Source organism: Narcine bancroftii, chromosome 3 (assembly GCF_036971445.1).
Source record: "Narcine bancroftii isolate sNarBan1 chromosome 3, sNarBan1.hap1, whole genome shotgun sequence".
Lineage (NCBI taxonomy): Eukaryota > Metazoa > Chordata > Chondrichthyes > Torpediniformes > Narcinidae > Narcine > Narcine bancroftii.
This window is the reverse complement of record NC_091471.1, coordinates 154,367,985-154,380,641: the sequence shown is the minus strand read 5'-3', so window position 1 is coordinate 154,380,641 and position 12,657 is coordinate 154,367,985. Positions and strand designations below refer to the sequence as shown.

The window sequence follows — 12,657 nt, the reverse complement described above, 5'->3', positions numbered from 1 at the left end:
ATTTAATCATCTTTCTTGCTATCAATCTCGCAGCAGCAATATTATGGAACTGTAGCGACTGCTACAGCACAGAAAACACACCACTGAACTTGGTGAGGTTTCCAGTAAAACTGTTTATTTGAATTTCACGCGCACCCCTTTAAGTCCAACAGGAGTTCCCTGCACAGTGGTGACATCAGCAAGCTGTGGCCCAAGCCACGAAGCAATGAGCAAGCCCCGACGACGCCATCTTCTGCAGCTGTTCCACCAGTGTGGCAGTACAAACGGGACCGGTTCGCTTACATAGATGTGTGCCGTCACATGACTTCATTTGTATGGCATGAACATATTAACGAGCTCCCATAATATTATAGTGGACTTCAATAGGAATTTTGTTTGAAGGCTGCACCAAGCAATTGGAGTCAGGTAACTCAGGCAGTTGGAGCTGAAAAGCTCAGATCAGCAGGATGCTCATTAGCCAATTGAGATCAAGTGATCCAGTGAACTTGTGACAAAGGGTGGTATTAATTCACTTCAACTCAGCAGTCTAGGGAGTTGGTACTATTGACGAATTCCTTACAGTATATGCAACAGTGAGTTGGAAATTTAGAACTAATTAGTTTTTTTGTACAATATGATTACATTCAAAAGTATGACATGTGTGCATGTGTAAAGGACAAAGCTACCCACACAGCCCCTATCTTTCTCCAACTCCCCACCCATCGTGGCTTCTTTCTTGCCTTTTGTGGAATGGTGAACTTGGGCAACTTCACACATTACAGTACTGGATAGTTACCAATGTTAGTTAAAGGCACAACTAGTTCTGAAGCCTTCAGTGGAGTACTGCAAGGATGATGACTTGTGCTAAAGCATTTTCATATCAACATTTGGTGTTAAGTGAAGTGAAGTGAATTGAATGGCTGAAAGCTAGCTTCTTCAATGAAGAGATGTCAGGAGAAGACTAAGATGCAACACAACTCTACAATGATGATCCTATAACTAATCCTTCAATTTGAATGTGTCAAGTGAATGTTCACTGATCCCTTTTTCTAAGCATTTAGGCTCTTTTTTAATTTTTTTGAACTTGCAACAAATTATACTTGGATATTGCAAAATGAATGAAGGAAATTTTCCAAAAGGTTCTTCAAAAATACAAAATTTATCAATGATTCCCTTTTGTCAGATTTTTAATTTTTTTTTCAGGTTGCCATTCACATTTGTTACAAAAGAAGTGGCAGAAGCAACTTGTGAATGTCTTCTTGCACAAGCTGAGGAAGGAGAGAAGAATAGTCAAACGAAGGCAGTCACGGAACACATGATTCTAGAAGAATTTGGTCGTTGCTTAATGCAGATTATAAACTCAGCAGGCAAAGCCAAAGGAGATGCTTGTGTTCTTCGCTGCTGATCCACTGCTGGAGCTGAACAGAAAGTATCATGAGAAAATTCTGCTAACATTTTAAAACAAAATTGCTTAACAGTTTTGTGCTTGCCATGTTTTACAGCTATATGGTTAGCAAAGGCTTTCAAAAAGTCAGATTATTTCTTGGTAGATTTTCTGCCATTTGTCTGACTCTGGTGCCTTTTTAAAAATTAAAATGCTTAGGATACAAAGTAGATTTTATGATGTAAATCAGTGTGAATATGCAAAACACTTATTGAGGAGGCACTATTTTGATGCTTTTGGTGATATTTTACATATTTTGCATCCCTCTATGCAAGGCTGCTTTCTTTAATCTTCTATCACCCAAAATATTATGGTTTCTTTGAGTATTCTATCCTTCCATCTGCCAGAATAAGAACTTTCTTTTAGCCTGAGGTACAAACTGTTTTTGGATTTGGCAATGGAATATCCGCAGACTGTACATGCTGTTAAGCAATCTCCCCAAAATGACATTCAACAAACTTTACAAGGATCAAGTTTTGAATGAAGGACTGTTTTAAAAATGTCTTGGGACCTGAGGGTGGAAATTAGATTTTAATTGGCAGAAAAGCTGAGCATTATGTATGATCTATCTTGACCACATGTATATAAACTCACTCCTTTTGAATACTCCATTAATGATCGAGTCTCTTGGTCCAGAGAACATTGCCATATACTGGTAACTGATAGACTGGTAGACTTCAGTGGTGCTTTATCACACTCATGATCCACAAAAAGGTACGCTTTATGGAAGTCATCTCGAGGAATTAAGCTCTCTTGACCCTTTGAAACTTGTACTGGTGAGTAACCACACCTCAAAGCTGCCAATGAACAAGACGGAAAGGTGCACAACTAAGTGAGGGCTTTTCTGCTCCTTCCTCTTAAGTTGCATTCCTTGGACATTTTTGTCTTGACCCACTCTTGTGCAAAAACATAGCTGGTTTCCTACTTAAAAAGCAGATAAGAGTAATGAGGCATCCCTGTCTAGTTCAACACCATTGGCTGTGGCTTTGAAGCAATCTCTCAACTATGAATGAAGATCAGAAAAGTGAGAAACAAATACAGTGGTAATCTGTTTTATCTTTCATGTCTTTCAAGGAACTGATTGTCAAATTAAAGTTATGAGGTAAGTATTAATTACTTCCCGTAAAAGCATATTTTGCACATCCTTTTTGTGCTGAAACGTTTGGGTTGACAAATCTGAATAGGAATTCTAAAAGTGGCTGTTTATCTAAACCTATCCATTTACAGAGTGCAATATGCAAAATTAAGACACCTTGTTTTAATTTAACCTCTAAAATGGCAAACTGACATTGCCTTTTTTCAATTGGATCATTGAAATTACAGTATACTCCTTCTCCACCTCCATTTCTTTCAAAACAAATAGTGCTTTATAAAGTATTGCTACGATTTCTTTTGTGATGTACAGCTATAGAAAGACCAATTGGAAGTGTTGCCTGTTTAATATCAAAATTAAACAGTCATCTTAATAAAACCAGTGTTCTCAGTGTCATAAACTTCACAAAAGCTTGTTACTTACTGCTATTTTCATATAACAAGATAACAAGGAATAGTCTGTTATAGAGGTGACAGATAAAATTGTTTTTAAAAAAAAATGTATTTTTACAGATTGTTAGAACAGGGTATTTGATGCTAATTAAAATCCATACTTGCCTTAGATTAATTATTATGACTTGAGCAATGGCATCTAAAATGTGTTTTAATGGACAACTTGCTTCAGGTTTAAGTGGAGCTATGCATAGGCTTTCTCTGCTGTGCCAGTGCTTCGGGTGCTCCACTAATTTTGTGTATACTGTTAATTTAGTCACCACAGCTGTATTATGTCTTTTTAAATATTAAATACAATGACTCGGGAATAGATCGTGAAAGTTTGTGTAGCTGTTCCTATGTGTTTCATTGGCATTAATTTGAAGCCGGTTTTGTGTCTTTCTAAAATTTTTTTGTGCATTTTCCTCTGATTTATTTGTATTTCTCCATTTTTTCATGTAATAATTTTTTCCACCATAATTAAAAGCAGTGCAGTATGTTTTGTAACATTTAAATGGATTAATTGCCTCCTGTGTAACATCTAAAAGCAGAAGAGTCCTTTATTTATCTTACCTTCACTTTCCTTTGTTTTTAACTATAGCTGGATAAATGGATTTTCTAATGAGAACTGAAGTTATGCATGCAAAGCTTCAGATAATACATTTAGTTATGATTTTTGTTGTCAATTTAAATCTTTGGGATACTGTAATCTGATAGCCATTGAGAGGATATGCATAATAAACACAGAATACAATGGAGATGCCCAGATAGTCATGTAGCATCTCTGGAGAAATAAGAGTTAATGTTTCATATCAATACACCCGCCTGCTGGAGAAACTCAGCAGGTTGTGCAGGATCCATAAATTATTTCAGTCCTTCGTATATTACCTGATAAAGAGCCCAGTCTCAAAATATTGGATACCCATAGCTACTCTTGGATGTTACATGACCTGCTGAATTTCTCCAGCACATTTAGGATTTGCACTTAACCCCAGCATCTGCGGATATTCTTGTTTAACTCTTGATGTTTCAGATCAATTATATTTTATCTGGATGGTCATAAAAAAGGCCAAAAACATTAATACTGTTACTTTCTCCACATACTACCTGACCTGCCGAGTTTATATGGAATATTGTTTGAAGTCAGATTTCCAATACCCAAACTTTTTTTTGTTGTTGTTGCTTTTCAATGAAGATTGGTACTTAAATGAATAATTTGAGTGCACTCCATTCTTCATATTTGAATATTTCATTTGCAGGTTTGAGGATGATCATATAAAATTTAGGAGCTGTGCATATTCTTTGCACTATTTGTAGAGAACCCAGTAAATATGATTCTTCATACGTTATTATGAAACTTTTTTTTTGCACAATTCTAATTTGTAGATATAGGAAGGAATAATTGGGACAGAACGCAGTTATCCCTGAAGATTTCTCTCATTGCCTTGGACTCAACAATGTGAAATTGACAGCAGACAGATTTAAAACACATTTTTAAAAAAAAAAAACATTTAACTCCTTTTTAATGTGTTACTTCACTTATCAGTGATCATCTTTGTACTAATGATGGCCTTTATCTAGATAGATGTTCATTTCAAGAAGTTAAAGAATAAAACCAAGGTGATGACAGTTTTTAAATGTACATACAAAAATGTTAATTTGAAACTATTTAAGGAAATAGTCTTGTAGAGACTAGGTTGATTATTTTAATAAAGTGGTGTTAGAAGGATGCTATGCACTGGGGTTATTAATGTTTTGTACTCTGCAGTCTTGAGGCATGGATACTTGATTCTCTGATCAAATTTCAACTGCTGAGTTGCATTGCTATGGAGAAAAACTGAGATGAGCCTAGTGAAATCAATAACTCATCTTCCTACTGTTCTTGGCTACCTCTTGGCAATTGGCTGAGTGCATTGGGTAACAGTAACAAGCAGCTGACTCAACCGTGCACTTGTAATTTAGTCAGAACTTTGCATTTTTCCAAAAATAAAATTAGGCTTGAGTTATCCTGCCTTTGTCCTTAAATTTTCTCTTGGAATGCCATGCATAGTTTTTAACCAAAGAGAACAAAAAAAAGCAAGTTTTGAGAAGTTTTGTTAAGGAATGTTTCCCCATTAAATCACAAACCATCCGTTTCAACTCTCATCCTACTTTTCTCGAATTGTGTTATGTACTTGTTCGATCCTGTCTGCTTGTACCATCTGGGTTTCTGTGATTTTAATGCCAGACTATATAACCTTGTTTCTTACCCTCTGCCTTATATGTCTGACAGTGTGACTCTTCTCAGCAGTTTTATTAAGAGTGTCTACCTAGACTTGCTTCAGAGTACCAATAGCAAAGGGACTGAATATGGAATACAGAGTAAAACTCACTTGAAAAATTATTCAAATGTTGCTAGTTGCAGGTCTTCTCGCATAATATGATCCTTCTGACAGTTCCATCTTGTCTAATTTTCATTAAGACTAGTTAGGAAATTAAAAATCTCTTCCCATCCTAAACTTTTACTGGTCAGCATTACCTTTGTAGCATAACCAGATATTTCAAATTACAATATCAGATGTTCCATATTAGTTTATTAAGGAAATGCATTTTTAGAAAAAGGATTGGTGTTGACTATAATGAGTGGTCATATTTATGACCCTAACCAACTTGAAATCCTAGCCTTACTGGATCATTATGAAATTGAGATTTTTGAGGGTTAAAATATGACAAGGTGTATGAAATGTTGCTGTTCAAATAATTGGGAGCAACAGCGTTTGATGGAAACTTCCGAATTTTGTCTGGAATTTTACAGCAGTCAGTCATGATCTTTCATTTTTTTTTTTTTTAATTTTTTTTTTTTCATTTTTTTTTTTTTTTTAATTTTTTATTTTTCACACCATAAATCACAATAGCCATGATATACACTTTTTCTTTTCCACACATTTACAGTGACTTTTTCTCCCTCCCCCCTCCCTCCTCCCAAGCCACCCCCCCACACCCCCCCCTCTCATCCATTTTAGGTATACAATCTAGGTTGCATTAATTCAGTTAGACAATGTTGTCATTCAACAAAAATACACCAGAAATTCTACTGAGTATGATCTTTCATTTTAAAGATTGAATTTATATGGGTTTTTCACATGATTTTATTTTTAATTGGATTACATCCTGACTATGCAAAGTACAAGATCCTATGTTTAATTGAAGCTATCCCTCATCACCTAGTTTTAAAACCATTCAGGTTGTGATGCCAAGTTTAGTTTGTTGAACGTCCAGAATAATTTATGAACTGAAGTAGAATTTTATTATAAAGTTCTGTCAAAATTTTTAATACTTCCACACTGCTTGCATTCAATATACAGTACTCCATGCTCTCGTAGCAGGGTACAAGCTTGCATTGCTCTAAGCATTCAGCTGGGAAAGTAACAATTATTTCATACTTGTAATGGCAAATAAAAATCACAGACTACGCTTTCATTTGTGTTGGTTGTGTGTATTTTAAATTAGCAAGAACGTGGTATGGGATCAGCTGATATCCCATTTTTTTCATTGTTTTTGCTTGTGTTCATAGTGTACATTGTACCTTTTTATAAATCATCTTTGATTTTAACTTTATATATTCTGTACTATACTGATGTGTATATTTAATTATTGTAGCTGTCCAAAAAAGTTTCTGACTGGTGAATTGTTTCATGATCTTGCTTTCAATGTCTATCAAGTTCAGTACTTAATTTTCTCGAGAAATCAGTTGTATTTACCTGAACATGGTATTTATAATTTGCCTTTATCATTTGAACCTTGAGACATTTAAAGGGGAACTGCACCATGTTAAACAGATCAATTCCTTTCAAGGGATCTCCAGCAGCTTCCTTTTTTTAAAAAAAAAGAAATGATTCATGCAGAGAAAGAGATGAGCATTTTTATCATTTGATTTAATTATAATTTTTAAGCAAGCCTTTGTCTCCTATTCATAGGACTTTAGTGGCTTGCTTAATAAGCTGGGAAAAAATGCTTGCAGTGGTTAGAGCAAAGTCAAACAAAAATGTGTAACGAGTTACATGACAGTTTCCCAGAATATTTCAAATGGAATTCTGAAGATGTTTGTTTATTATTTTTACTTGTGACTTTTGTTTTAGCATACTTTTGGGTCATGTATTCTAATGCCAACTTTTATATATGGTAAATAGCTGAATTTATAATAAACGATATAATTGGCCACTTGTTTTATTCTTCATATGTCATGATTTTAACACAGTGCCTTTAATTGTGATTTGGAATGTAACTATAAAAAGTTGCTTTAAGCTTCTGGCCTGCAATCCGGAATGATTGAATATAGGACAAGACCAGAATATACAGACAAAAGAAAATGAGGAATTTTGTATTGAACTACCAGCCCATGTTTTTTTTCCATTCTTAATGACGATGACAGACCTGCCCATTTTGAGAATGTTTCAAATTCCAGCTTCCTTGCTTGTCTCACTGCAAGAAGAATGCCCCATTTTAGCTCCTCCATGAGACAATCAAAGGGAAACTTTTCTGCAGGTGTGATAGGTATTTGGGAGAGATCTTCAACAGCAAGATATTGCAATTCCCACATTTCAGTTTTTTTAATCGTCCTCTTGCCATTTTCCAACCCCCCAAAAAAGTTTGACTTGCGCACTTTAAAATGGAAGTATGTATAATCATGAAATTAAAACTTGACCTCATTCTGAATCCAACCCAATTTGAGAGCTATCTTTTTGCATAACTTAATCCTAAAGCATTTTACAGAAAAGTAGAGAACAGAACCTGGTATTCTGCATGTATAGCGCCATTGTTCATGGTACTGGTGTACTTTTAAAGGGTGATCCCACATTCCTTAAAGGTTTATTACTGACTTATGATATAAATCAAAAGTTGTTGGTTGCAATACGCTATGAATAATTGACCAATGTTTGCTGCCTGCAGTGTGATGATATTTGGTGTGAAAAAACTCAAATCATTCTGAGTAGTGTGTAGCTTTAACTTGAATGTTTTCTAAGCAATGCGAAGACAATTGCAACAAAACTAAAATATACATTGCCTCAGTTAGGGACTAGTGAAAATTGTTGCTGAAATTTGGTGGAATAATGAATGTAAGTTGTGATTTTCTTTGAGCAGTTACACAAATGGTTAAATTTGCCATTTCACTCCTTTGTCGTTAACATCATTGGGTAATACCATTTTAAAATGTAAAATTTGATAAACTGCAATTTTAATTCTTTTTTTTTCATCAGCCCCAATTAGAAAATCCTCAGTACTATTGAGATTTGTTCTGGTGGTACCATATTTCCAGTTTAGTTTGTGATTGCATACCTAGTAGGAGGAGAAAAATGTCTCTACAAAGCAATCAAATAACTTTTGTGAACCAGAATAGGATTTTTTTAAAATAAAGTAGACCTTGAAGTCATTAGTTATGCCAGTACCTCCTTTTTATGTGATCAATGCTTCTGATTTCTAGACTCAGGATGCTTAGCAATGCAGAAAATCACATTATTGGCTTGAATAGATGGCAACAATTGGCTACAGTAAGCAGGATCAAATTTACAGAATGATGTCAGGCTTTACATCAATCAATTAAGGATACTTGTACCAAAAATAATGCTTCTTTTGATATGTGCCTATGATTTTGTTAACAATCTAGGGATCAAGTCTGTTCAGATTATTTTTTAGAAAATAAATGTGCTTCATTAAAGCCATTTGATGAGATCCCTCATGGTAGCTCATCTAGATGCATGGGAAAGGCTTCTGAGTAGACATGAATATGGAGGGAAAGATGTCATGTGTAATAAGCATCATTTTAGTTTAATTTGGGCATCATGTTTGTTGCAGACATTGTGAGCTCAAGAGCCGGTTTCTCTGTACTTGAACTTCCTCTGAACTAAGAACCTAAAAAAAACTTGTATGAAAGTTGATGTGCATGAAATGGTCATGGAGTAATTATACATAAGTTACCCATGGTTCACTATAAATTTATAGAAACAGCAGCTAAACTACTCACAATGTTGTGTATTGTTCACATAACCAGCAAGTAAGTAACATTTGAGTCATAATTCTCTCCTTCCAAATACATAGCAATTAGGACACTGGACTGAAGTTTAAGAGCCTGGTTGGGTTCACTTTTCTTGTATCCTTTAAAATATATGGCAAGGGTTGAAATTTTGCATTCGATTCTAACTTCCCAATGTGTATTTTCAAAATCTTGGCTATTATGAAAATGATAATGCTGGAAGCATTGCACATCAATCAGCATCTCAGGAGAAATAGAGCTAATATTTTGATCTAAATGTATTTTCAAAAGCAAAGGAAATGGGATCTGCAGAGAAATCTTGCAGAAAATCATTGTCAATGACTTGCAAAGTGAACTGCATAATTCTACCAATCTTGCATTCTCCCAGTTTCTCTACTTCACCTGTTTGACAATGCTATATTCCAGAGGTGGCCAATCTTTTCATCTTTAAACATACAGCATGGGAACAGGCCATTTCGGCCCATGACTCCATGCCCCCCAATTAACCTCCCCTGGTACATACTTGTGGGCTGAAATGGCCTGTTCCTGTGCTGTATGTCTAAATTAAAAGGTTGACTACCCCTACTCCATACCACTGGAAGCTTATACTTTTGCATTCCCTCTTGGATGAGTATTCACCAACTGTAACCTAGAATCTGGTTAAGGTATCTTCTATTTGGTTTCCATGCCACAATTCTCCACATTGAATGAATCAACACTTAAAGTATTGCCACATCCTCTGCCCTGCAAGAACTTCAGGTTCATTCTTCCACTCCACTGGGTTGGTCTGGTTTCTTGCTAATTTCTCTCCCCATTATGCCAGCTTGATGAGCAGTGGTAGGAGATGCCATCTCCTTATGACACAATGCCCCATTATCAAGTAAAACTGTCATACTTTTAATTTAGTGTACTATATGCATTACACATGATGCATTCCTGGCAATGGGGAAACCAAATTGGGTAACTGCTTTGCAGAACAACTTCACAAGCAAGCAAAAGTTTTCTTTGGTTTCCATTTTTTCTTCCTGTTTCTCACTCCAAGCCCTCGGACTTTAGTCCCACTCAGTTCCAATAAAATTAATGGGCATCATGAAAACTACTTCATCTTCCAACCAGGCATTTTGGAGTCTTCTGAATTCAACAATTTGGGTTATCTTCTCTGATACTGTATTTGTCGTAATGGAAATGGAATATTCATGGAAATTGCTGTTATTGAATGGGACATTGTTGAAATCACAACTGCATTTCTATATTTTTTGGTTTGCTCTGTTTCTTTACCTTATTATTTTGCTTCCAGTGAATCTATTGGAGAAGGCCGAGTTTATTTTAATCTCTACCGTGATTGCAGGTATAGAACCTCCACCACCTAGGCCGTGCCCTCTTCACTCGACTACCATCGAGGAAAAAGGTACAGGAGCCTGAGATGAGCACTCAGCAGCACAAGGACAGATTTGTTCCCTCTGCTAAATTCCTGAATGAACAATGAACCACAAACACTACTTTACTTTGACTTTCTCTTTTGGAATATGGTTTATATAAATGTTTGCACTGTGATGTTGCCTCAAGATAACGAATTTCGTGATGTTCGTGACAAATTTTGATTCTGACATGGTTAATCATTGTCTTATCTAGTTGCTCAACACATACATTATCACAATTTCAACTTTGTCACATGAGACCTGTTATAATAAGAGTGGCCGAGCAACCCTAACGTGTGTACAACTGTAGAATATAGGAGATCAAGAGCACGATTTTGGAGTCATGCCACAATGGAAAGAACAGCACTGAGGTTCATGCAGGAGCTGGATAGCTGCTGGGAAGAAACTGTCTTTAATTTGTGACTGCATGATTTCCCTCTCTCAAAGGTGTTGCACTTTAGGAGGTCAAATATAAGGGGAAGGTATATAGTTAATTGCAGGGCACTTAAAAACAATGAAGAATCAGGTGGATCCAGGTCCAGAGTTCATTGATAGTGGCCATAAAAGTGAATTGTTTAGCGAAGGTATATGAAATGCCTGGCTTCATTGAGCAGAGCATTGAGTGTAAAAGTAAGGAAATCATTGTTGGGGTTATATAAAATGTTGATTTGTACACACTTGAAATACAGTGTGTACTTCTGTGAAGACTTTGATGGAGTTGATGAGAATTTTTATCCCCAGGATAAAAGTATCACAAACTAGATGATGTGTATTTCAGATGAGGGAGGGAGATGTATGGGGGGAAAAATTTTACAAAGTGGTCAGAGCCTGGAAAAGGCTGCCAGGATTGGTGGAGGAAGCAGATACAATAATGGCATTTAAGAGGATTCCAGAAAAACACATGAATATGAAGGGGATGTAGGAATATCTATCAAGTGCAAGAAGCTTTTGAGTTTGATTCAGACATCGTGTTTGGGACAGATGGGTTGGAGGGCCTGCTCCTGTACTGTAATATTCTATGAATATTCTTGCGCTTTCTTGCTGAAGGGAAAAGGGAGAAGTGTGTGTGTGTCTGGTGTGGGATAAGTCTTTCAGTAGGTCGGCTGCCCTTCCTGGGCAACAGGTGTTGATGGAGGGGAGAGTGGTTTGGTGACAGTGAATGCAGCACTCATTTTAATGACCACCTTCATGTGTGGCTGCATCAGGCTGCGCGTAGAACCAAAGTGCCACTATGCACTGAGGTTCCACCTGTACCAGGCATTGCAAAAGATGGGCCTGGCCCTGTTACCCCACCATGTCCCAGCCAGCTGGACTCGGCTACACCACCTATCCTTCGTGGAAAAGTTTTTTTCAGACCAACACCTTTGACCATCCGGCTGTGGTCAGCACGGATTGTCCTGCGGATACTGAGAGACAAAGACCCAATGGATCCAGTGGGATGGTTCCCTGAGCAGACTGACCACATCATCTGGTGGAATGCCTCATTGCTAGTGTTCACAATGAAGCATCAAGACTTGGTGAGAGAAGTCCTCCCAGTCAAATCCTTCCTGTAGAACTGGACCATCACCCACCAAGCGCATGGGCCTCAAGATGACCTGCAGTGGAGTGGAGACTGTCACCCACCTCTTTGCTGAATGCACTTGGCAAAGAGTGTGCAGAGAAGGATGCAAGGGTCCTTGTCATGGTTCATTCCCAGCAGCAATATAACAGAGGACTCTGATCTACAGGCTTTTCCCAGAGAAGCACCCAGAGTCAGAAATCCAGAACTGCTGGAAGACCATCAACTCGGTAAAAGACGCACTTTGGTCTGCTGGAAACCTGTTGGTCTTTGAGCACAGTGAGATGTCAGTGGGGGAATGAAAATGCTGCTGACTGGCACATTCCAGGTTGCAGGAGTACATGCTGAGAGATGCACTGAAGCTTGGTGCAGACAATGCGAGAGCACTGTCAGGAAGGACCGCAAACTAGAGTCCTCTCATTGCTGGGGATTGAGACTGAGAGGAAGTCCCTCAAATAATGGGGAGGGGAGTTTGGGGGGAGAGAGAGAGAGGAGAGAAGCCACAAGGGGTCACAGTAGTGGTAATGGTGTAACTGGAATCGAATTTAACAAAGAACAATGATGGAAATGTATGGATATGACAGTGGATGCCATCTCACTGGCTCTATGCAAAGTCCTGGAACAGCTGGACAGCAAAGATGCATAAATCAGGATGCTCTTTATTGACTACTTTTTGGTACTTAACAACATCATCCCCTCAAAAACTGATCAGCAAACACCAAGA

At 37.2% G+C, this 12,657-nt stretch overlaps 1 protein-coding gene across 4 annotated transcripts in view; it reads left to right on the top strand.

Moving 5' to 3' along the window:
• The window catches only part of lin54 (lin-54 DREAM MuvB core complex component), a 113,696-nt gene extending 106,546 nt beyond the window's left edge, over positions 1-7,150 (top strand). For all 4 annotated transcript variants that reach the window (XM_069925452.1, XM_069925449.1, XM_069925450.1 and 1 more), the window contains one exon: positions 1,183-7,150. In XM_069925452.1, coding sequence (XP_069781553.1) covers positions 1,183-1,384 — 202 coding nt within the window. In that variant the 3' untranslated portion in view covers positions 1,385-7,150. The remainder of the gene's footprint in view (positions 1-1,182) is intronic.
• Positions 7,151-12,657: the final 5,507 nt, after the last annotated feature.